The sequence below is a fragment of the Candoia aspera genome, chromosome 15 (genome assembly GCF_035149785.1).
Source record: "Candoia aspera isolate rCanAsp1 chromosome 15, rCanAsp1.hap2, whole genome shotgun sequence".
NCBI classification, from domain to species: Eukaryota; Metazoa; Chordata; class Lepidosauria; order Squamata; family Boidae; genus Candoia; species Candoia aspera.
In genome coordinates, this window is record NC_086167.1 from 3,275,200 (window position 1) to 3,301,157 (window position 25,958).

The 25,958-nt window shown below is 47.8% G+C and overlaps 1 protein-coding gene across 1 annotated transcript in view; it reads left to right on the top strand.

The window, feature by feature from the left end:
• Positions 1–7,330: 7,330 nt before the first annotated feature.
• RTN4R (reticulon 4 receptor) overlaps positions 7,331–25,958 on the top strand; it is a 148,149-nt gene continuing 129,521 nt past the window's right edge. Inside the window, exon 1 of the mRNA XM_063315573.1 lies at positions 7,331–7,802. Within this exon, the coding sequence (XP_063171643.1) occupies positions 7,694–7,802 (109 nt within the window). The 5' untranslated portion in view covers positions 7,331–7,693. The remainder of the gene's footprint in view (positions 7,803–25,958) is intronic.

The following is a 25,958-nucleotide window of genomic DNA, read 5'->3' on the forward strand; positions in this document are numbered from 1 at the left end:
TAGTTAAAAAGAATGACAGGTTCGTGGGATCGCCATCAAATTTTACTGGGAAGTCTTTAGCGATCCCACCAACTGGAGAAACCTCAGCCTGTGAGTGAGTAGGGGTGACCCCCACCGGAGTAAAGCCACGGGACCCTGGGAAAAAGTCCCTCACCTGGCCCCTTCCTTTCGGGGCCGGCGATAGGGTGGGTGGGATGCCGAGACCCCTCCCTGCACCCTGTGCAGCAGCACTCTTCGTGAGCTCACTCACCACAGCTGACATGGATCGCAGCATCTGTTCTAGTGACTGCACCTTGGACTCCAGAGCCCTGATCCTGTCCGTTGTGATGGGATCATCCATCCTCGGTGCTGTCGGTTGTGGCCCGATCGGCAGTCCTGCAAATTCCCGCTCGGGTGTCTGGGGGTATTGGAGTCTCCAAGTGGTGTGGGGTGTCCCCGGCCAGGGGTCCACTACGCCGTCCCACCCGAAGTGTTGTTGGCTCACGACTCCCTCTCCCATCGGGGCCCTCCACTCCAGGCTGGGGCTCCAGGCTCCAAACTGGTGTGCAGTGTGGGTAGGGAGGGGGCTCGTGTCCCATCTCGGGAGCGTCGATTCCAGAAGCTGTCTGGTCGCCTCCCCCACTCGCGTTGAGTCCTTCGCGTCTTCACTCTGAAGCGCCGACTCCAAGATCATCCCCGGTTCAGTCATCGCTAGCTGCTTCTCTCGCAAGAAAAAATTCCTGGTAGAGACTAGCGAGGTTCGTTCTTAAAAGACTCTCAGCTTTATGTAAGGAATGCCTAAGACTAAATAAAAGACTCAGACTCTAAATCAAGTTTAAGCTCTGGCTTTTATTTAGAATAGAATGCACACCAGTAAAAAGCTGTGAGTGAGGGAAGCGCGCCAAAAGTTGAATTAAATAGCCTCGTGCCAAACAGCACTCCACCCCCACACTCCCCGGGTGTGCCCCACAAGTTCCACGGAGTGACAGGTCATCAGGACTTGATAGGTGAGGGGTCGTCCAGCCCCATTCGCCCTGGGCATCGTCCTGTTTATCTTCCTGCGAGGTAATGGTCCATTACCGGGCGATTAGCTTTTGATATTCCTCGAAAGCCCGGATGCACCCTTCCGAACCTCGCCCTGATCATTTCCTTGACAATGGTGTCAATGGTCGATTACCGGGTGATGCGACCTGGTTAATAGATCTCCCAACCCCATTATCTTCTTTGTCCGGTTTATCACCCGCACCTCTCCAGTCATTGACACGCATCCGCGCTTTGTCATGTGAGCCGTTACGGTGTCGCAAACATCGCAACGGCGATCATGACACAAACCATACCAAGGCTTGTTTAATTAGTTGACTGAATAAACTACAATTGGATTTGAGCAATGCCGTAAACCACGCCACCCCCATCCTGCTGTGTGTGTGTGTTCCTGGGAGGGATGAGCGAAGAACGCTATCGAAAGTGTAAGCCAAGAGTATACACACCCAGAGGATCACCCAAGGCGTGAAGGGCATCCCAGCTGCTCAGCTAAAGCAGGCAGGCACCTCCATTGGGCAGCAGCAATACAGGAAGATGCAGAGGCAGACGATCGCTTTAGTGACAATGGCATCCATATTCATACTGCCCGGGAGAAGGTGGTGCAGTACGAATGGATGCCACTGCCGTTGTCGCCCCTCTATTTTCACCAAGAAAACCCCATGGATAGAAAATATAAAATGATTGATGAAATAGTGCTGGATGATGGGCCCTTCAGGTGATGTTGGCACTCAACATGCTACTGAGGAAGAGCTGAAGATCTTTCAGTATTTATGACATGCCAGATTAAACCTTTTGGAATGTCTAGTTGCTAGGGTTGCCATACAGGAAAAGAAAACCCGAAGCTGCAAAGACTGAATTACAGTGGGAACATGGAACGTAAGTAGCATGGAATTGTGAAGCTCCACACAGTGAAAGATGAAATGAAACAATTACACATTGACATCCTGGGCATCAGCAAATTGAAACTGACTGGAGTTGGACACTTTCAGTTGGAAATTCATTACTCAGGACATGAAAAACAAAGAAGGAATGGCATTGCTATTATGGCTAGGAAGAGTATATCAAGAACAGTACTTGGCTACAATGCAATCAATGACCGTATAATATAAATTAGAGTTTGCGGACAACCCTTTAATATGAAGATCATCCAAGTTTATGCTCCAACCACCGATGCAAAAGAAGTGGAGATTTATGAGTTTTATGATCAAGTTCAATTTGAAACTGACAGAATGTGCAAGCAATATGTGCTGCTTGAGATTGGAGACTGGAATACCAAGTTGGAAATACTGAGGAAAATGTAGTTGGATCGTATGGCTTAGGAAACCGAAATGTAGCAAGGAACCCAAATTATTAATTTCTGCCACTCTATGATTTCTTCATAGCTAACACTGTCAACCAAAATGGTGCCTCTATACATGGACATCACCAGATGGAGTGCATAGAAATCAAGTTGATTCTATTGTTGCTAAAAGAGGTAGAGGAGCTCAGTTATAGCATCAAAGACACGGCCAGGGGCTGACTGTGGAACAGATCATGAACTGCTCACATGCAGGTTCCAAGTTAAGATTAAAAAGAAGAAGAAAGCCAACCAGTTTCCACAACATGATCTTGAGCGTATTCAAACTGTTTTCAAAGAGAACATCAAGAATTGCTTTGAGGTCCTGAACCTCGTTGATAGAGAACCATACGAATTGTGGAATGAACTTAAAGAGGTCATTAAGGATGAATGTGAAAAGAGACTGCCAAAAATGAAGAACAGAAGAAAGAAAACTGGGTATCCGTGGAAATTGCCAAAGCCAAGTGTAATGGTATGAGGAAATGACCTTGGGAGACAGGAGAAAGAGCTGCAAACTAGGCAATGGTCAGATAAGAGGCAGCTAAGCCCACAGAAGGAATGGGAAGATGGCACACATCTCAAAAGGGACCCTCCCTAGTTTCTTGGGCTGTAAAGGTGATGGAGGAGAGATGTACTTTCAGACTTGCTAGATTCTGTTACTATAACGTTACAATAAAGATAGAGGTAGTATTCCTGGGTGTGGTTCTTGTCTGGACTACCTTGAAGGGCTGACATCAAGAAAAACAAATATCTCAGGAAGGAACTTAACGAAGAGTTTCAGAGAGCTGTTGAAAGAATCAAGAAGCAGTATTATATCTGTAAACCTATTGAAGATGGAAACAGAAATGGAAAAACAAGGAAAGTCTTCCAAAAGATCTCTGAACTCAGAAGGAGGTTCCAACCTCGAATTGGTATGCTAAAGGATTCCAATGGACAGATAGTAACCAATTCAAGGGAGATCAAACCATGATGGAAGGAGTATGCTGAAATACTGTCCAGTAGGGATGTCAACATCCAAGATACCTTAAAAGATATTCCCAACTTGCGAGGACCTCTAGTACTAGAAGATGAAGTTAGATTAGACTGATTCTTTTGACAGCTCTCTGAAACTTTGTTAAGTTCCTTCCTGAGATATTTGTTATCACCAACTTGGAAGGCTACAGGAACTGATGGAATGCCCACAGAAATATAGCAAGCAGCAGTAAAGGTTCTAACCAAGCTAAAGAGAATGACTCCGTGGCCAACAGATTGGAAGAGGTCAATCTACTTCCCAATACTAAAAAAAGGAGACTTAATAGTATGTGCAAACTATTGTACAATATCCTTAATTTTACAAGCTAGCAAAATAATGCTTAGGATCATCCAACCAAGATTAGAGCCCTACAGGGAAAAGGAGATGTCAGATGTTCAAGCTGGCTTTAGATCAGGCAGAGGAATACGAGACAATATTGCTGACACATGCTAGATAATTGAGAAAATTGAAGACTACCCAAAAGAAGTATGTGCTTCATTGATTGTAGAAACAACTTTGTGTCTATCCTGTCAAGCTGTGGGATGTGGTTAGAAAAATGGGAATCCCAGAAGATCTCATTGTCTGCATGAGAAACCTATATACAGGTCAGGAAACCACAGTGCAGACAGAACACGGCGAAACAGACTGGCTCCAGGTTGGCAAAGGAGGGCAACAAGGCTGTATACTGTTCCCTTATTTATTCAACTTGTATTCTGAATATATATTAAGGGAAGCTGGACTGGAAGAAGAAGAGCATGGTTTTAAAGCTGGAGGAAGAAACATTAATAACCTGCACTGTGTTGACGATGCTACCCTGATAGCCGAAAATGCAAAGGATCTACAAGCTCCGATAATAAAAGTCAAGGAACACAGTGAAAAAAAATGGGACTAAAATTAAATACAAAATAGACCAAAGTAATGAGAACAGGTACAGCCACCAGCCTTAGACTTGGCAATGACGATATCCAAGTGGGGGAGAGCTTCTGCCTTTTAGGATCAGCCACCAATAGTAAAGGAGCCAGCAGTCAAGAAATATATCTCAGACTAGCACACTACCGAGCAGCCATGCAGGCCTAGGAAGAGATATTCAGATGCCATGATGTGTTTATACCCACAAAGATCAGAATCACACAAGCCCATGGTATTCCCTGTGACGCTCGATGGAAGCGAACATTGGACTTTGAAGAAGCAGGAAAAAAAGAATATTGACATTTTTGGTGTTGGAGAAGACTCCTGAGAATATTGTGGGCAGCCAAGAAAACCAACCGATGGATCATTGAACAAATCAACCCAGAGTTCTCACTTGAGGCACAAATGACCAGGCTCAAATGATCCTACTTCAGACAGAAGCAAGGGGGACGGGCTCACTTTCAGTGGTGATGGGTGCATCGTTGGAAGATCTGAAGGACCAGATATGGAAAGATCATGATGGAGAAAATGTGATCACTAAGAGTTGACACTGATTTGATGGCAATCAATCAACCAACCAACCAACCAACCAACCATAAATTATGATCTCCAAAGACAGTGTCTGGGTCCATTTTAGAATGGAGCAAACACCTTTTGAAATTCTCCACGAGATTTGTGGGTTGACTCTGCCCCTTAGTGAGGATAGCTTTCTGCTGAAGTCTCCCCTTGGGATTGAAGGGACGAGTGGAAAGCCAGGGATCCTGCAGACCATTGGAGAAAGGAGTGCATGACAAAACAAGGAATATTCACACGGCCTTGACTATTACCACAAATGCAAACTTGCCACACGCCACCTAGAACTTCCCACTGTGCATTCTCTTTTGAAAGAGATTTCAAGAGCAAATTCCCTTTCATCAAACTGATTGAGAACAGACAGGGGGGAAATGCAGAAGGATTTCTCTGCCCAACTCTGTGCATAGCAGACACGAAGACCAAAATCATCAAGGCTTACTGGTTTGTGGGAGTGCAGCCACTGCCAGCAAGAGGTTAGCAGTGAACCAGAGCCCGAAGAGAGGGTGGCTTAGGTGGCATGCAAATAAATTGCTCAAACAGAAATGTGTGCCCTGACAAATAAATCCATGGACCCTCCATGAACAGTGGTGGCATGCCCCAAATTCCTAGAGACAAGGGGGTTCTTGTTTTACTCGATTTCCTGGAATCTCCCCAACTGCTACTAGAGGAGACTATCTGCAAAGGCAACAGGAGGCAAGAAAAGCCATTTGCCCTAAGCCTCAAGCTTAAAGTAGGGCTCAATTTTAAAGAATTGCTATTTTAAAATATTCAAATTAAGCCCGTTACCCTCATGCCATCTGGATACATTTGTCCGAGCTTGAAGCTAAGCAGGGTTAGACCTTGGATGCAAGACCCACAGCTGAAGAATCACCAGGGAAGTAGAAAGAAAAAAAAAATTCCAGATGGCAGTGGCAAGCAACCCTTGTAAGCTGCCAAGAAAACTCCATGGATGTGTCCAATATACAGTATATTCAAAGGGTTCAATAAAAGGGGGAAAAGTCACAAAAGCTGAGCTCAGCTTGAAGTCTCTTTGCCTTGCTCTTGTTTTCATATGTCTTCATTTTTATTCTTTTTAACTCAACCCCAGAGCTGGAAACAAGCAACCTCTCTCTGTCAGCAGGAGAGCTCTGAGAAGTGGATGGGATCAGGCAAAATTTGGTGTTGGTTGAGAAGCTGGAAAAGGAAAAATGGAGATTGACAGTGGACCAGATCCCGTTGGGGTTTGCAGAGAACACCCCCCCACTGAATTCCTATGGGAGGGGCAGATGGGCCCAAATGCTGCTGGCCCTCCTCATGTTAATCACCCCCCACACCCGCTTCTAGGTTATCCGTGTGAAAAGAGCTGTTTTTATGGGGCCCGAAGGAGTCCCAGAATCCAAGCCCCACAGCCCTTCCCTGCTGTCACAGCCCGGGCCCCGAGGGCTGGAAATGCCTTCGTTCCCACGCCGCCCGCCAGCTCTGAGGAGGTCTATCTGAGCCGGGGCAAATTCCCGCGTTTCTCGCCTCCGGATGGCCGGACCGCCTCTGCCGGGGCCCCAGCCGGTATTGCCGCGGTGGCCGTGACGGCTGGGGCTCTCGGGCTGCGCGACAAACGCCCGGGGAGGCGGCTTCCGTGCTTTCGGGGGCCTCGCCTCGCCTTCTTCCACTCCGACCCCAGATCGTCGGGAGCGGCGCCGGGTGGACGGCGCCCCCAACCCCGTCGGGATGATGGGAAAAGGCAGGCGCAGGAGAGCGGGCAGCGCGGAGCTCGGGCTCGGCTGCGGAGGCGAGGACTGCCGGCGCCCCGAGGAACGCAGCGCCCGCGCGCGGCCTCCCGCCCTCCCCGCCCGGCCACCCCGCCTCGGGGCACGGCGCGGGGGGGACTTAACGTGGGGCCGTGCGTCTCTGTGTGAAACCACCGGCGCGTGGCCCGAAGCGCCCCAGGGACGGAGACCGCCCGGGCGGAAGGGTGCCCGCTCTCCGCTGGGGCCTCTATCCGTGGCGGCCTTTAGGTGGCACCGTCCCTCCAGGAATGAACGCCGCCCGGCGCGGAGCCGTCCGGGAGCGCGAAGCAGCCTGGCCGCCGTGCCGCCTCCGCGATCCTCCGGGACAGGCGCCGCGCTCCGCCGAGAGCCCCTTCGGGCAGCCCCAGGAGGCGCCGCGCTCCCGCTCTCCGTCGCTGGGGAGCGCGGGCGGGGGAACCGGCGCCGGCCCGCTCTTCCTCGCACCGCGGAGCCAAACTGCCGCGGGGTCTGGGCGCGCCGGCTGCTCCCGAGCGGGTCCCCGAGCCCTGGCCGCGGCGGCTCCGCGCCCGCTCTGGGGGCACCAGACACTCCCACGGCAGAGCGCGGCGGCGGCAGCAGCCCCTCCTCCCTTCCTCCGCCGCTCGCTCGCTGCCGCCCCTCCCCCTCCCCCTCCCCCCCCGCCAGTAAATCCGATCTAGGCCGAGCCGTCTCCCGTCCAACCACGTGATCCCATAAAACGTCCTACACCTCTCGGTCTCGCCTGCCCAGCCGAAGCCGGCCTCGCCCGCTCGACCAGGCTCGGCTCGGCGCACCCTCGGCTGCCAGCAGGGACCCGTCGCCCCGCCTTCCCGGACGCGGCAGCCAGGGAAGGGGCGGGGAGGGCGTCGGCGGGAGGGGGTCGGAAAGCGTCGCCCGGGGCTGGGAGCCGCGCGGGGAGGCGGCTGGATCGGTCCCCCTGCCGCCGGGAGCCGAGGAGCTGCTCGCGCGTCGCGCCCGCGCCTGGATGCTGGCTCCGGACGCCGGACTGCCGCGCCTCGGTCGCCCGATGAGCCAGGCGGCCCTCCGCGGAGACGCCGGCAGAGGCAGCCGCTCGCTCGCCGCGCCCGCCTGGAAGTTTGCATGAGGCTCCGCCGCGCCTCTCCGTCCCCGCGCCCCGTTGGGGAAGGATTGCTGCCCCCCGAGACGTGCCTTTCCCGAGCGCCTAAAATGAAGAGGGCGGTTGCAAAAGGTAGGCAGGGGGCGCCGGGCGGGGGGGGACCGCGCCTCGCGGACGGGCTTGGCGCGCGAGAAGTTCCGCCTGGCAAGTTCGGCTTGCGCGGCCGGCCGGCGGCGACTGGGCGCGCGCGGGCGGACTGGCGCGGAAGGTGGGCGGGCGGGCTGGCCGCGCCGGGCCGGGCCGGGCCGGCGGCTGGGCGAGGTCTTCCACTCTCGGACCACCGGGGAGCGGTGGGAGGGCGTTTGCGCGGGGCTCCGGGGACGGGTCCTGCTCCGCGGCCGCTTTGGCGCCGTTGCGCGCCGGGCTGTAGCTGCGCGCGGCGGGCAGGCGCCGGGGAGAGCGACCCGGGTCCCGCGAGCGGCGGCGGGGGGGGGGGCGCGGCTGGCCGGGAGGGTCGCCTCTGCCCGCTTGATCCCTGCCGGGAGGCTCGGCAGGGGGGAAGACCGTTCCGGCGCCCGGGGAGCCCCAGTGGGTGGGTGCGCTTTGCGGTGGGAGGCGATTCCTCCCCCCCCCCCCTCGGCTAGAGGCAAAGCGCGGGCGGGCGGGCGGGCGGGCTCTCCTGCGGTCTCCTCAGCCGGGAAAGCGCCGCCTCGGTTTATTTCTAGGCAGGAACTGCCCCCCCCCTTTTTCCCCCTTCGGGCGGCGCAGGCTCTCCACCCTGGGAGCGCTCCCGAGTCAGGCCCTGGGCTTCTCCAACGGCCCCCCGCCCCACCCGCGCGGGCTCTGCAGCTCCAGCAGGTGTCCGCGGAGGGTCCGGCGCCCGGTCGAGCTGGGAGGAGGGAGGGTCTTCCCCCCTCCCCCCTCGGCAAGCCCCCCCACCTTGGCCTTTTTTGTTGAGCCAGGGGGAGGGGGGGCTTTCTGCTACCCGCGGGAGGTGATATCCCTGCGGGAGACGACGCGGTCTTTGGGGGCGGCAGGCGGGGGGGGGGGGGGTTCCTCTAGACACCTGTCTCTTCTGTGGGGCTCCGGGGCTGGACACCAGGCTGAAATTAATTGGACATTTTCCGAAGAGGGAGCGGCCCAGTTCGGTCACGATGAATCCCTGGAAGGCCTGGAAGATTGCAGTGGGGCAGGGAGGAGCCCCCACTTTAGCAGCAGGAATGCTCGCCCTCCCCCCGCCGCCCTGCAGAGCAGGGCCAAATAGCCTGGCCTGCGAGGCCCGTGGAGTTGGCCAAAGTTTCCAGTGATTTTTCCAAAGGGCAGGACAGTCTTACATTTCCAGTGGGGTATCCAGAAAAGGGCAGGTTGAGTCAAAGGAAATGCTTTATGGATAGAGGAGAGCAAGCTATTTTTCCCCTGCTAGAGAAGTTAGCTGCTCAGTCGCATATTTTGTGGTTAATTGCAGTGATAGATATGACCTCCAGCTGGTAGGATCTCCCTGAGGTTAGAGTGTTTCTTTAAATCAAGCACCTGATGGAGGTGTGGATGTGTGTAGGGAGGCAGAGAATAAAGCATCAAGGCACCAGCTGTCCTCCAGCCATTTGGAGTGCAAACTGCTAATTGAAAGAGTGGGTGGTCGGGGTTGATGGCCCTGAAAAGTGGGGTGGGGTTTGAGGAGGAAAAGGCCTCCTTTGGAGGCATAACAAGCAAACCTGGTTGATCCGCTGCCTCCTCACAGCATTGTTACTTTTCTGGGTTTCATGTAAAATAGGCATTAGTCAAAGGTGCTAAACTGGATTAAGGCTCAGGGGAAAAGATTTCATGCAAAGTGAACAAATATTGTGTAGGCAGGGAATTGCTTTCGTTCCACTTTTTTAATGGAGCTCTGGGTGTAATCAGGTGCGAAGGCTGCTGGGTCTTGGAGGAGGACCTTGCAGGGGAGGGGGACTGAGGTCTCTTTTCAGGGCCTATGTGTGATAAATTGTCAGTTCCCTGGATCATGTGCAACAAGAGGAGGTGGCTGGCTCAGGCAGTTGAGGGAGGGTCGTTTGGGGGTCAAGGGGGAAATGGAGAGCACCATTCAAAGGGTTTCACCCAGTGGCAATTCTTCTCTTGGGGGAGCCAGGAAGAAAGAAGTGACAGGGCAGCCCTGAGAACTTCACCTGGTGGTTGGGAAGTCCTAAGATTTGGGGCAGTTTGCATTTCCCACCTGGCCTTCCCCCTGTTTAGTGTTTGGGAGGGCTCTGAGTATCCTCCTCTGGCTATCCCAGTTTGCCTGGCCCTCTCCCACTCTCCTTGGCTGCTTTTCCAGGGAGTCCATTAGAAAGCTTTTGCTTTGGAGGTCTCCCTCCCCCCTCCCCCTCCCGCCATTTCAGTCCTGTGTGGTTGATGGTTATGGATATGAGTTCAGTGCAGCAGGGAAGCTGGATGCCTCCTTATTTCCTTGCAGCAGAGATGTCTCAGGGTGGAACTTCAAGACATCAGGCGGCTTTATATTGTTTTGCCTCTTTCAAGAAGCTGGTACCTGGGCTAAATTAACCAGTCAATTAATGGGAAATCTTTCAGACTATGTGAAGAAATACCCGATTAAGTGAGAGCAGGGAGACTGTTGGCCCCAAAGGGAAGGCTCAGATCAGAATCGTTTGATTCATTTTTACCGGCTGCTGACAATTGCTTGCCTTAAACCCCTCAGAAAAGTTCTCCTGGGAACACAGAATGGCGTGGATATGTATTCTGCCCCCCTCTGTTAGCTGGTGAAAGGACCAGAAGCTCGAAAAGGTGGTGTGTTGCATTTCTTGGGGAGAGGATCGTAGAAGGCAACTCAGCTTTCCCTCCTCCCCCCCCCCCCAAAGAACACTCACCCCGGTTGCCTGGAACAGCAAAGGAAGGGAAAGTATTTAGGCATTTGCCTGCCAGAAAGAAATAAGGGCTGCTGTGTTTGCTGCGTGAGAGAGTGAAATCAGTTATAAACTACCCAGAAAATCATTTCAGCAAAGGAATGTATTAATTTCCATAATAATAATAATAAAAATAAAAACAACAGTATAGCAGTGCAATAGAAAGTTGCTTGATATTATTATAATAGAAATGTCTAATCAGTCTTTAAAACACACACAGGAGGGGAAGGAGACGAAGAGGATCAGCCCCCCCAAAGTAAGGGGTAATCCAGTTGCTGCGTGGGTTTCTGGGCCGTGATGAAAAAATCACTATGCGGAACACACGATCTTCAGGCCAGGAGATTCAGTGCTTGGGCAGAAGATACTCTTGCCCACTTCTTCCAGTCCTGTTACCTGGCCAGGTGTGCAGAAGAGTCTCCATTTGCTGATCTGAGCAAGCTTTGAAGCCCGAGGAATACAGTGTTGGGTGGGGGAAGCAGCAGAGGGGAGTCAAAAAAGGCAAGACGTGGCCATTGCCTCTTTTTTACACATCACACGTGCAAAATAATAGGGGTGGCTTTGATTTCACAGTGATAGACAACAACTTTTCTGACCTCTCCTGCAGATGCTCCTGATACTAAAGTGGAGAATGCAGTGAATAGCTCAGTTTTCACTTCATTTTTAATATAATTTTTACTAAAGATTTTTAAAAAGGAAGATAAAAACTAATACAAGCTAATATAAAGTAAGAAAAAGAAAGGAATCAAAGAAAAAGCTAAAAGTTCAAAAAAAAAAGTAAAAGAAAATAATAGAAAAGGAAAAAAAGATACAAAGTAGCTTCCAATCTCTTTACATCAGTACAATTATAAATTTACCTCTTATCCATGGTTACAACATAACTCTTCTTTCTATAGTCTATCCTGTCTAATCATCAAATCCATAAATCATAAGTTCTTTTTTTTCTGTTTCAGGCAAAAAGTCTATAAGGGTTTCTTTTTGTTGTTAAGTCGTGTCCAACCCTTTGTGGACCCCATGGACCATAGCATGCCAGGCCTTCCTGTCCTCCACTATCTCCCGTGGTTTACTCAAATTCATGTTCATTGCATCAGTGATGCTGTCTAACCATCTCATCCTCTGCCGTCCCCTTCTCCTTTTGCCTTCAGTCTTTCCCAGCATCAGGGTCTTTTCCAGTGAGTCCTCTCTTCGCATTAGGTGGCCAAAATTTTTGAGCTTCAGCTTCAGTGTCTGTCCTTCCAATGAGCAGTCAGGGTTGATTTCCTGTAGGATTGACTGATTTGACCTCCTTGCAGTCCAAGGGACTCTTAAGATTCTTCTCCAGCACCACAGTTCGAAAGCATCAATTCTTCGGCGCTCAGCCTTCCTTATGGTCCAACTCTCACAGCCATATATCACTACTGGGAAAACCATAGCTTTGATTATACAGACCTTTGTCGGCAAGGTGATGTCTCTGCTTTTTAATATGCTTTCTAGGTTTGCCATAGCTTTCCTCCCAAGGAGCAAGCATCTTTTAATTTCATGGCTGCAGTCACCGTCTGCGGTGATCTTGGAGCTCAAGAAAATAAAATCTGTCACTGCTTCCATTTCTTCCCCTTCTATTTGCCAGGAAGTGATGGGGCCAGGTGCCATGAACTTAATTTTTTTAATGTTGAGTTTTAAGCCAGCTTTTGCACTCTCCTCTTTCACCCTCATCAAGAGGCTCTTTAGTTCCTCTTCACTTTCTGCCATTAGGGTGGTATCGTCCGCATATCTGAGGTTGTTGGTTTCTAATCAGCAATAAACATAGATATGTCTTTTCTCCGAACAAATAAGTCAGTCTAGCCATCACAACAAGATCCATCATCTTCACCAACCATTTCTCCATTGTGGGTAGTGCCAAATCTTCCCATCTTGGTGCATACAATAATCTCACTGCAGTTATCATGTACTAAAAGTTCCATAACTTTTTTCCAACTGTGTATTATCAGTCTTCAGTCTTACATTAAAATGCTGCTGGACAACTTGTCGTCTTCTTGACAAATAGAGCCAGATTATCTGGTTCTCTTTCCAACTCTGTCTGTAACTTCTGTCTTACTCTCCAACATTTCTACTTTGTCATTAATTTGTTTTACATCTCCAGACTCTTGTTTTACAGAGCTTTCCATCTTCTTAACTTCTTCTTTTATGTCCTCTTTCATCTTCACAAGTCTTTCATCCATTCTTTCTTCAAAAACGGTCAATTTAGTATCAGGTGATTCAGCTAACTTACTGCCCGGTCGCTCAAACATTTTCTGAAGCAAATCTGGTGTGATTTCTCTCTCTGCAGGTTGCTCTAGCGATCCTCTCCTCCCCTCCATTCTTGCCACTTTTCTGGTGGTTGCCATTATGATATTATAATCCAAAAATAAAAGTGTTTTAAACAAAGGAAAAAGAAAAGGCAAGCTCCCCCTTTTTCTCTCTTTTGTGTTCCTGTGCCCTTAATATTTTTGTCTCAAGTGGCACTCCATAGTTACAGTCAGCATCAAAGACTGGCTCATATTACCTTTATCTTCTGTTTTGTAAAATCCACCAATTGTATGTACTCTTTAATTTTCTTCTTCTTCTTAGTGTTTTCCCGCAGGTGCAGGGTCTGCCTTTTGGATCAACCAAATGTTGATCCATTGGTTGTGACTGGCTTGTTGCCTGAGCTGACGTTGTGGGCTGGGAGAGTGACTGGGCCAAGGTCACCCAGGCGGCTTTCAGGCCTAAGGCTGGACTAGAACTCTCCATCTCCTGGTTTCTAACCTGGAGCCTTCACCACCAGACCAAACTGGCTCTCACATCTGCATTCTTTAATAGTAAACAAAAAACAGTCCCACAAAGGTGCAGTTCATTTGTCTAATTTAATTCCAATTTGTTCAAAAGCACTTTCACCCAGGAATAATCTTTCAAAATAGCTGTCCCCTTTATCCGCTTTAAACTTTCTTACATCAACTCCTTGTTAAGCTTTTTGCCAAAAGTTTTAAACTTTTTTAAACCTTTTTTTTCTTTATCCTTTGTAATCCAGAAAAAATAATAACAAGTGGAATTTTCTTACCCTGCCACTCAGAAAATCTCTCTTTAGCTGTAAATAGGTTACATCCTGAAGTGATTAAGAAATGAGGCTCGTGCAAACCTTATGTCCATATAGGCTGCATTACAGCTCAGAGCTTGGTTGAAATCCCTCAACTCCCAGCTGCTCAACTCACAAGCCGACTGCAAAAACCTCAGTTCCCGCACTGAGGAGCAGCTGTCCAGAGTGCAAGCACACAATCTTTCCTTTTTCCGGAGAGACTTCACCGGCCAGAATTTGCTATCTGGCTGCCAATCTCCAACGCAATGCTGTCCCTGCTCTTTCAGGGACATCTAGTTCGCCATGAATCCTCACCAGAAGCCCACTCAATTTTCATTTCAGAGTAACAGCTGGTGCAGCAAGAACAAAGGTCTAGTTCAGTGTTCCTCAACCTTGACAACTTTAAGATGTGTGGACTTCAACTCCCAGAATTCCCCAGCTAGCCATGGTGGCTAGGGAATTCTGGGAGTTGATCCACACATCTTAAAGTTGCCAAATTTAAAAAACACTGGTCTAGTCCTTACCATAGGAGAGAGAGACTTATGTGTGAGCAACATCTTACAGCTTTCTTCCAGAGAGTAAAAGGAACTGAATTTATCTATTAGGCACGCATAAGCACACATACTTTTTTTCTTGTTTGAATAATCCATTCCACAGTCCTGTGCATTAGTAAAAACATAAGAAAGGATTATTCTTCAATAAGGAAAATTACATTAGCTTAATTTAACAGGCCACAGGATCTTTTTTTCCTGGGTGTGGCATTGATACAAACTGAGTGCCCTTTTCTTTGATGCTGTGTAATTGCCATCAAGTGCAAAGCGCTAGCTTTAAAATGATCCTTCTTCCATTCCTGTTTCAGATGAGAAAACGGCCTTTGGTAAAAGTTAAATCGGCCGTTAAGTGTACGTTGCCTGCAGTTGCTGGGGGCAGGGCAGGGGGCGCAGAAGGTCTGGCTGGCTGTCCTGGGTGGCAGCAGGCCCCCCTCCCCCAAACTGCTGTTACCTCTTGCAGAATCCCACCATAGGTCATCTGGCCAAATAGCTTCCCAGATGCAGATGGAACAGCAGTTAAGGGTATGTCGAACCGTTGCTGATTTTCTAATAATACAACTGTAATGGTGCCCCACGCCAGAGTCATCTTCACCATCATCTCAGAAATTTACTTGATGGTGGAGGCTAAATGTTATCTCAGTGCCTTTTCTCCCAGAACTGCATTTCCCAGAATTCCCTGGATTCTGGAGGCCTAGAAACTTCATTTCCCAGAATTCCCTGGAAAGGGAGAAGGCCCATCCAATCATTTTAAGCACTATCATGATGGTCAAAAATTGCTGACAAACAAATGGAACCTGTAGAGTAAACTAAAAAGGGGGAATATCAAGAGTTAAAAACTAACCATCCTGAAAATTCAGTGCCCATGTGTGGTGCAACCTCATTACTGGGCTTCATTTACTGTTTTAATTTTTTGCTGTTACTTTACTTTCATTATTTAAAATTTCCACCTCTGTTTCCTAAGTCAGCTATCTCCTAGACAGATAGTGGGTATACTAGCGTGGCACCTTTTTGTTGCTGTTTATTCGTTTAGTTGCTTCCGACTCTTCGTGACTTCATGGACCAGCCCACGCCAGAGCATCCTGTCAGTCGTCAACACCCCCAGCTCCCCCAGGGACGAGTCCGTCACCTCTAGAATATCATCCATCCACCTTGCCCTTGGTCGGCCCCTCTTCCTTTTGCCTTCCACTCTCCCCAGCATCAGCATCTCCTCCAGGGTGTCCTGTCTTCTCATTATGTGGCCAAAGTATTTCAGTTTGGCCTTGAATATCGTTCCCTCAAGTGAACAGTCTGGCTTTATTTCCTGGAGGATGGACTGGTTGGATCTTCTTGCAGTCCAAGGCACTCTCAGGATTTTCCTCCAACACCACAGTTCAAAAGCATCGATCTTCCTTCGCTCAGCCTTCCTTATGGTCCAGCTCTCGCATCCATATGTTACTACGGGGAACACCATTGCTTTAACTATGCGGACCTTTGTTGTCAGCGTGATGTCTCTGCTCTTAACTATTTTATCGAGATTTGTCATTGCTCTTCTCCCAAGGATTAAGCGTCTTCTGATTTCCTGACTGCAGTCAGCATCTGCGATAATCTTCGCACCTAGAAATACAAAGTCTTTCACTGCTTCTACGTTTTCTCCCTCTATTTGCCAGTTATCAATCAAGCTGGTTGCCATAATCTTGGTTTTCTTGAGGTTTAGCTGCAAGCCAGCTTTTGCACTTTCTTCTTTCACCTTCATCATAAGGCTCCTCAGTTCCTCTTCGCTTTCAGCCATCAAAGTGGTATCATCTGCATATCTGAGATTGTTAATGTTTCTTCCAGCGATTTTAACTCCAGCCTTGGATTCCTCAAGCCCAGCATGTCACATGATGTGTTCTGCGTACAAGTTGAATAGGTAGGGTGAAAGAATACAGCCCTGCCGTACTCCTTTCCCAATCTTAAACCAGCCCGTCATTCCGTGGTCTGTTCTTACTGTTGCTACTTGGTCGTTATACAGATTCCTCAGGAGGCAGACAAGATGACTTGGTATCCCCATACCACTAAGAACTTGCCACAATTTGTTCTGGTCCACACAGTCAAAGGCTTTAGAATAGTCAATAAAACAGAAATAGATGTTTTTCTGAAACTCCCTGGCTTTTTCCATTATCTAGCGGATATTGGCAATTTGGTCCCTAGTTCCTCTGCCTTTTCTAAACCCAGCTTGCACATCTGGCAATTCTCACTGCATGAATTGCTGAAGTCTATCTTGCAGGATCTTGAGCATTAGCTTACTGGCATGTGATATGAGTGCCACTGTTCTATAGTTTGGACATTCTTTAGTGTTTCCCTTTTTTGGTATGGGGATATAAGTTGATTTTTTCCAATCTGATGGCCATTCTTGTGTTTTCCAAATTTGATGGCATATAGCATGCATTACCCTGAGAGCATCATCTTGCAAGATTTTGAACAGTTCAGCTGGGATGCCATCGTCTCCTGCTGCCTTGTTATTAGCAATGCTTCTTAAGGCCCATTCAACCTCACTCTTCAGGATGTCTGGCTCTAGCTCACTGACCACACTGTCAAAGCTATCCCCGATATTGTTATCCTTCCTATACAGGTCTTCCGTATATTCTGGCCCATTCCAGTCCATTCCAGTCACCTTTGGCACCAAGCAAATCTAAGTCATGAAGTGTAACAGCCACTGTTGTGTTCTGCCCTTACTTCCCATTCCTCCTCCATTTCTGCCACTGGCACCACAATTTCCCCTCCAAAGGTTTTGGAGAATCATTTCTTTGGTTTTATGGGAGCTGTTTCATCATTGGCCTGTACAGGCGTTCGGCTGTTTTGGAGAATAGTGGAAATGTGCCTAGCCTGGAATGGCTGTTTCATCTGTGTAAGCAAACTGCTTTTTGGAAAAGCACCGTGAGACTAACTTTAGACAAAAATTATTCTTTCTCTTGATGTTCAGCTGCGGGGTCATTGGTGACCCTGCTCTTTTTGCTCTGTGGTTTTGGGGAGTGGGGTGGTTGTCCATTAGGGGACGGTTATCACAAAGAGCCCACAATCAATTGGTCCTTCACGAATTGGAGTATGGATGAGGTTGTGTCATGAGCACTGATGGTGAGCAGGAGGGGGCCCCTATCCAGGGGGGAAAACGCATGCGTAGTACTGAGGAGTTAAGCAGCCATTCAGAGAGACACAGAGCAGACCCGCCTTAACTTTTGGGGTTTATCTGTCTGGGTTTTTCCCACGCTTCTTCAGTTTGTTAGGATTTTCTGTCTAATGTAGCAGTAATAAACACTAGAGACCTACTCCTTGTCTCAGCGTGGTTCCTGGCTGTTAGGACAGGTTGGCTGCAAGCAGTCTCTCGTGAAATCTGCCCCACTGAGTGATGCCATTTTGCCAGCTCTTCCTCCCCTGAAGGAGGCTTACAGGAAGGGCCCTATTTAGGGATGGTACTTGTGGGTCCCAGGTTGCCTGAAAAGGTAACGGCACCCTCAAGTCAAGCTCAGTCAGTTCCTGGTGACTCCATGGACATGTCCATGGTTGGCTGTGGTTTGCCATTGCCTTCCCGGCCCAGCCTGCAACCCTGGGGCCTCTTTACTGAAATTCTAACCCGGTTGGGTCCTGCTTAGTATTTTTTCAGTTTAGCCAAAGTCTGGGCCTGTATAAGGTAGTTTCCTATATAATGCCCAAACTGGTGTTTTGGGTTACATTTTATAATTTATATATTCCAAGCTGCTTTATAGCAGGGATGTCCTCAGTGGACACAAGGTGAGATTAAAGAGTTTTGCCTACAATTATGATTATAATTGGGGCAATTTGTCAAGGTGACTTTTTGGCGAAATTAGACCAAGGATGTGAAAGTTGTTTTAGGTTGTACGCTCATTTGTCCTACAACTTCTACGGATGTAATCAGAAATTGTGCTTATGCTTTCCTTCCATTCATTGCCCTGGCTAGCTGTGTTTCCACTTTGGAGATCCTGACTGACCTTGAATGGAAATGGAGCAAACTGAACTTTAGTTTCCTTAGAGATGATTTGTTACATAAATCATAGTTGTCTGGATTCACATGTCACACAAAACCATGCTGTGGTTTTGGGTTAGACTGTTGTACAAACCCAGTTTGATGGGCAAATTATCATTTTTGGATAAGCAGTTTATATGACCTGACCAATTGTGACTTATTCAACAAGCTCAGTCCGATATGTGGATAAATTTAGAGTAAATCTGCTCATTCTTCCTATCATCATTTCTGTGCTGAAATTGTTGGAGTAAGTCTTTTAGGGGCAGGCATTGTACACAAAACAGATGGAGCCGTTCAAACCAGTTCAGACCAAGCCAATCATAGTTTATTCTGGAAAATGCAGCTGAACAAACCAGAATTGGTCCAGGTATGAACTCAGTCACTGCATTGCACTTGCTTTTGGGAGGAGTACTGTTTTATACCTGAAAATGAATTATATCACCTAGATTTTACAATAATTTAATCGGCTTTGCAGTTTCAGGGCAGGCTGTAATGGTTGTGCGTGTGTGTCATTTGTGAATGGTTCGGTCACCCTGTCTGTTGATTTTCACTCATACACGCCCTTCTGTACCTTCACAAGAGCCAGCTGTAATGCTGCTTTACCTGACTGCCAGGTTGTCTGTTGCTTGGGTCACTTGGAGCCCACTTACCAAGTGCTAAGTACAGAGGAAATGAATTTCCTCCTTCCAAAACGCTTCTGGGTGAATGATGAAGTCAGATATTTTTGACATGCAGATTTTGGCTACCTGACACTTGTCAAAGGTTGGAGCCTTTTACTTAGCCTTATCAATGCATTTAATATTGGAATCTGAGCTTTGACAGTTTTTGATAGCTGCTGAGCAATAGTATTTAGTATTGGCAGTGCTTGATGGATAGCATATTGTGGAACAGTAAACTAAATAGTCTTTGAACTTATCAGTTCATTTCTCTTACTGTGCTCTGAAGGTTATGGGTTAATTCTGTAACTGAGGCAATTGTTCAACCAGTCCTAAATCAATCCAGCTGGAGATTTATTCCTGGCATAACTTTAAACATACCGAATCATGGAGTTGAAAGGGACCTTAGAGGATGCCTAGTCAACCCCCCTGCTCAGTGTAGAATACACTAGAGCTTCTCTGAGAGATGACCATCCAGCCTCTGTTTGAAGATCTCTAGCGAAGGAGAACTCACCACTTTAAGTAGCAGCCTGTTCCACCAGCTGACAGTGTGGGTGGTCAGAGAGTTGCTTCTGATGTCTAATTTGAACCTCCTTCCTTGTAGTTTCAACCTTTGGTTCTGGTCCTGGCCTTTGGTACAATAAATAACAAGTTTTCAGCCCCCACACTATTTTAATAGCCCTCCTCTGAATTTGCTGCAATTTGTCACTCTCCATTTTGAATGATGGTGCCCAGAACTAGACCTAGGACTCCAAATAGGTTCTGATCAAGGCAGAGCAAAATGGAACAATTATTTTTATGATCTGGACTCTGTGTTTCTATTAATGCACCCCAAGATAGCATTTGACTTTTTTTGCAGCTGCATCACACTGCTGGGTCTTGTTTAATTTGTGAACACCCAGGTCCCTTTCACATGTACTGCTGCCAAGCCAGGTCCCCCCATCCTATAGCTGTGCCTTATATTTTTTTTATCCAAATGCAGAACTTTACATTTGTCTCTGTTAAGTTCCATCGTATTAATTTCAGCCCACTGCTCAGGTCTGCTTAAATATTTTTGAATCTTCTCTCTTTCAGCTGAAGACTCAGACATCCCTTCCAGTTTTGTGTCATCTGTAAACTTGATAAGTGACCCCTCAGCTCTTTCATCCAAGTTATTGATAAAAAGGTTGAATAGCTCAGGGTCCAGGACAGACCTCTATAACACTCCGCCCAATATTTCCCTCGAAGATGGTGGGGCCATTAATGAGTACTCTTTGGATGCTGTCATTCAGCCAATGTGAATTCATCTAACAGTGGTATTACCCGTAATATATCACCTTGGTATACTGTGCCTGCAGCATTCCCCTAATCTACTGATCCATCAAAGATTGGAAAAGGTTAGTCTGGCACAAATTGCTTGCAACAAATCCATGGTGGCTCCTGTAAATTATAGCATGCCCATCCAAGTGCTCACAAACATGCTGCTTGATTATCTGTTGGAAGATCTTACCTGGAATAGGTAACAAGTCTTAGGTTTCCTGGGTCCTCCTCCTTTCTCTTGGGGCTTTCCTCTTGTCTTCTGGGACCTTAGCAGTTCTCCAGCAGTTCTCAAACTTTCACAGTGCTGTAACATTTCTGGTAAAAAACTGCAATCAGGGTCTTTTTTATTTTGCATTCCTTTTCTCCTCCTTTGCCTGTCCAAATAAGATATCAATGACACTATATTTGGAAGGGCGGCTACAATCTTACTATTGATTATATTCTTTCACATTTTTTATTTTTATTGTTCTTTTCCCCCAAGTTTTAGAAAATGCTATACAGAATGTAAGATATTTATATACCACTCAATGGCAGAGGGCATATTTAGATTATGTTTCAGATTTTTAAAAAGTAGAAAAGGTGGATTCAGTTGGCTGCAAAGCGATCCTCTACTTGAAACATACAGTCCAGCTGAGGGTATGACTCAGAGCAGAGGTGGGCAGGATTAATCCCCTGTTTTCCAAAACCCCTGGAGCTGTCCCCTTCTAGCAAAGATTGACAGGTCCCCACTGTCTAAAATCTCATTGGGCCAATCCCTATATTACATCCAATGTAGCTTTTTCAAATCTCTAAGTCAATTAGAAACTAATTACATGGGTCCACTGTGTCTGAGATGGGCAATAATCTGCCACACAGAAGCACAGTGAAGATGAGCCACATCACAAGTGCCTAATTTCCATTGTTTCACCTTGCTTCCCTATCAAGTTCAGAAAGTGGTTTGCCATAAAGTAGTGAAGAGGGTGGGGTTTAGGAAACCTAGACACAATGGCATCTTGGAATTCGGCCCAAGCATGCAATTTCTTGGTCCTCTATTTTAACAGCTGTGTTCTGGACATGAAGATTTACCCCTTCTATAACATGAAGGTCCCATTTATTCAAGGACTTTAACTAGGATAGGGCCAAAGATTCTCCTGTTCTTCATTGCACCATCTTCTCTTCCTCAGTCTGAAGCCTCCTTGCCTTCCTATTGAATCCCAAGGAAAGGAGGGACATCCTTGGGGTTGGGTGGGGAGCAGGATTCCAATGCGGAAGTGAGGACAGCCAAGGAGACTGCAGAATGATAGGATGATGCATGAGGTGATACAGCAACTCCCAGCAATAGCCCCCAGTGCCTCCAACAGTAAAGGAAGCTCTCAAGCACCCTTAAGAACAGGGCAATAAAGCAGAGACTCATCTTCAGGCAAGAGAACACCAGAGAAATTGCAAGGCAGATTTTGGCAAAGCTCTCATAAGAACTTTTAAAGGGCTCCTTTGGGGCCAGCAAGCCTTGGGTTTTAGCCCTGCTTTCTACTTGCTTGGTGGGTTTTAATTTTACCCATTTGCACTTAATTGTCTTAGAACTTTCACCTGCCTATGACTTTGCATGGAAGGTTGACATGGAAAGCATTCTGAGGTCAGGTGGCACATGTTCTTGGTGAGCTTCCGACAACTTAAAGGAGCTTCTGCTCATGCATCTAGCCTGTTAAACTAGGGGAAAGTCTGGTTGTGGAGTCCCTGGTACTCTCTGAGCCTGGTGGTTTCCTTGCAGACGTTGTTTGCCAGACTAGACAACATCTTCAGTGCGAAGAGGGAGTGGGCCTTGCTCTCCGTTTATATACTGTCCAGCTTGTGGCTGGTTATTCTTCAGATTGTATTCTTAGTTAGTTGAGGTCCAGTTGTTGTTCGCCAGCCCCCTTTTTTATTGTTCTGGGTTCTGCTCAGGGAAATACTGATATTGAGAGTTCAGACTCCTTCCCCAGGAATCAAGACTATAATACAAAGTCGTCAACCTAAGATTGCATGCTTCCATTTTTTTAGAACAACCTGAGTATTGTTACTGCAAGTGTTTAAGGTATGGAACCATTGTGTCATACTGTCTTCTACAGCCGCTCCTCCTTTAGCAGTTACCTTATTTACTGACCATTCGCAAATACAATGGTAACTTTTAAAAAATCATTTTCCGACCAGCGCGCACACTTACGACCAAATTTTGTGCTCCTGACAACACACTCCAGAGTGAGAGTAACGCTGGTGTTGCTGCAGAAGATAACTTTATCTAAATGAGGCTGCAGCAACCAGTGATCTTCACAGCATCTCTCTCTCTCTCTCTCCCTGTCACATGTTCGCTTAGCAGCCATTTTGCTTCTGATTGAATGGATTGCGACCGCTAAACGAGAAGGTGTACTTCCTTCTGGTTTCACAGTGCAGCATTGTGGCTGTAGTTTCTTTGGACTGAGTTTCAAGTCTTCCCCACATATATGCTAGCCTTCTCTGTTTGGTCACTCTTGGAGGCCTGGCTTTGTGTACCTATAACTGAAGTACAGTTGATGTGCTTCAGAGTAAAGCCTCCTTAGTGATGGTCAAGAGCTTATGGAACACCATTAGACTTGTTTGTTTGTTTATTTAACAAATGCATATGCCTACCTAACTAGAGGGTGGTAAACAAGATAAAAACATACATAATTAAGACCAATTTAAAAAATCAAGTTGAGGCCCCTTGGTATAAGAAATACCATCACCAACATGTCCCACACACAGAGCTCCATTAACATCCTGGTCCCAGTGCCTAGGGGAAGAGCTGGATCTTCATGGCCTGGAAGGTCAACAGGATCCGGGCTGTCTATATCTACTGGGGGAGGGTGCACCATGACAGAGAAGGCATACTTTCTAGGACCCAAAAAGTGACACTGCTTCACCGAGGAGACGCAGAACTTTCCAACTCTGCCAAATCTGGTGGAACAGGTAGAGACCGCTGGGGATAAGTAGTCCTGGAAGTAATCTGGCCCCATCTCGTGTAGACTCTAAGGGTGACCACCAGCAATTTGAATTGCATCTGGAAGCCAATGCAGTTCACGTTGTAGCAATGTTACGTAGACGTACCATAGCGCACCCAATCCCGCGGCTGGCACTGCATTCTGGACCAGTGGAAGCTTCCAAATGCTCTTCAATGGCAGCCCCATTTAGAGGGCGTTGCAGCAGTCCAGTTGGGAGATGACTAGGGCATGAGTGACTGTGAGCAGTGCTTCCCAGTCTAAGAACAGGTGTAATTGACACACAAGATGGATTTGAGCAAGGGCTCTCCTTGCCATGGCTGCGACCTGCTCCTTGAGATTATGCCCCAGCTCTTCCTGGGGGAGTGTTACCCCTTCCAGAGTTAACGGTGGAAGATCACTAGATACAAGGGGCCCTAAAACCCACAGCCACTCAGTCTTGGCAGGGTTGAGCCAAAGCCTGTTCTTTCCCATCCAAACTTTCACAGCTTTCAAGCACTTGGGAAAGCATCTTGATGGTATCACTTTCAGAGCCCCAGAGCAGGGATGTACAGTATAAGGGAGTAGTTTACCTTCTTCCTAGGGCTGTGGGAGAGTGACCGGCCCAAGTCACTCAAGGCCGAGCCCAAGAACAGCAAGGAATCAGTCCAGCCAAACCTCATTTCTTTATTTGCTCACGCTGCATAGACAGAATCTTGCCAGACTAAACCTACTCTACGCTAAAGGGAAATAACCTGGGGAGGCTCTAGGGCGGGGCTACTCTGAACCTCTTAGCCTTCCCGCATTCTAGTTCCGGACTGTGTTTTCTCTTATCTCGCTCCCCTCCTTGGAATGTGCTCCCTCCTTCCTTAGAACCAGCTGTGCTACCATAGTCCATCAAACCCAGGTGCCTTTGTGCTTAAGGGAAGACTCAGATTTCTCTGCTCCTAAGCCAGCACCCTTAGCCACTACACCAAAGTGGCTCTCAAGCCAGCAGATGACTTCTCTTAGTGGTTTTCTATAGATTTTAAAGAGCATGAGGGAGGGAGGGAGCTGAACCCTGCACACCCCACCACTTTTCCTCAGTGCACATTGATTACAGCTGGAGGGAGCTGGACCACTGCAAAATAGTGAATAGCCTGGAGATGTTTGGTTGATATCTCTGCAGCCAGAATTGAGGCTTGGAAATATTTGGCAATATCCATGAGCTGAGTGAGCTACCCTTTAGTTTGAGGGAGGTCACATATTCCAGCTGGGAGGAGGTGTTTGTGCTCCTGTATGAGAAAAAAACAGACACTGGAAGATGTGGGGGGTACTGAGAGTGTGAGTGGGCCGAAGATAGCGTGTGTATGTTGCAGAGAAAGTGCATGAAGCATCTTTTGAAAGACTCTACAGTACGATCTGATGTGTGATGGATGATCTGTCATTTTCCTCCATTAGGCCAGACTTTCCACTAGGTAGAGCCCCTTCAGGAAGCCGGTTTTCCTGAAAAGGTGGCAAGTTTGTCAGTTATACTGCAGCATTTTTAGTGGGTTCTAAATTGTCATTCCAAAATGGCTGCTGTGCGATCTCCTGAGGATAAACACAATTGAGCACTTAACAGACAGTGTAGCAGTGGGCCAGACTTGTCCCCTTCTTGTTTATCATTTGGTGATTGATGGGGATCCTATGGAGGTGGCATGCCACAGGGCTGGCCCAACTGTGAAATGCAGGGAGAACTCTGTGGCCCACAGTCTCACCTAACACCCCATAGGGAGTCTCTGTCCAGTGGAGGGCACTCGGGTGTCCCTAACTATAGGCAGTCATTTCCTTCACATGACTGATACTGGGAAGTAGCAGTATTGCTGGAAAATAAAGCTGTGCCATTATGTTTTTTTGCCTCAGGCAGCAAAATGTCTTGATACTTTAATCACGTGGATTAAAGTAAATTTCAGTTGCAAGTCCAGCTGGATTGTAAAGATGGAAAGGGAGCAAGTAGCATCTTGTTTGCCTTAAGTTGCAAAATGTGGAATCCTAGAGTTGGAAGGGCCATAGGCCATTTAGTCCAATCCCCTAGTTGGTCAAATCCCAACCCAAGCATTCCTGAAAGATTTTATCCAACCTTGATCACATCCAGTGGAACTGGATCACATCTGTCATGAGTAAGGATGGCCAGCAGGGGGCTCCCATCCAGACTGTCAAGCGCATGCGTAGCACTGAGGAATTGGTCAGCCATTCCAAGAGACACAGATCGGGACCGCCTTGACCCTTGGGGGTTGTGTGTCTGGGTTTTCCCACACTTCTTCAGTTTGTTAGGATTCCTGTTAAGTACTAGCAATAAATATTAGAGACCAGTTCCTCGTCTCAGTGTGTTTCCTGGTTGTTGGGACATCATCCAGTGGAACTCATCACCTTTCACCAATCACTGTCAAAGCTAACAGAAAGTTTTTTCCTAACATTCAACCAGAATTTGCTTTTTTGTAACTTAAGTCCATGTCTATTCTCTGTCTGGTAACCTGGGATGATGGAGAACAGGTATTGGTTGTCATACTGTATGTGTGACAATGCATACGGTGCTTGATGAGGGCTGTCACAGACCCTAACTTGGTCATATTTCCTCCAAGCTAAACATACCCAGTTCCTTCTCTCCCTCCTTTTAGGACTTAATTCCCTGTTTGGTGCCCAAAATTGGAATTAGTATTCAGTCTGGGGGTTCATGTTTCACATTCCTTCCTTATATCCTCTAATGCTCTGTGTGATACACTGCCCCTCCATAAACATCTGCATGGTCCTCATCACAATAAAATTTTAGCCATTAAGCAGATCATTAGCATTGTAGCATCTCTCCTCCTCAACCCATTAAAAACATAATTGTCCATCCTCTGTTTGCC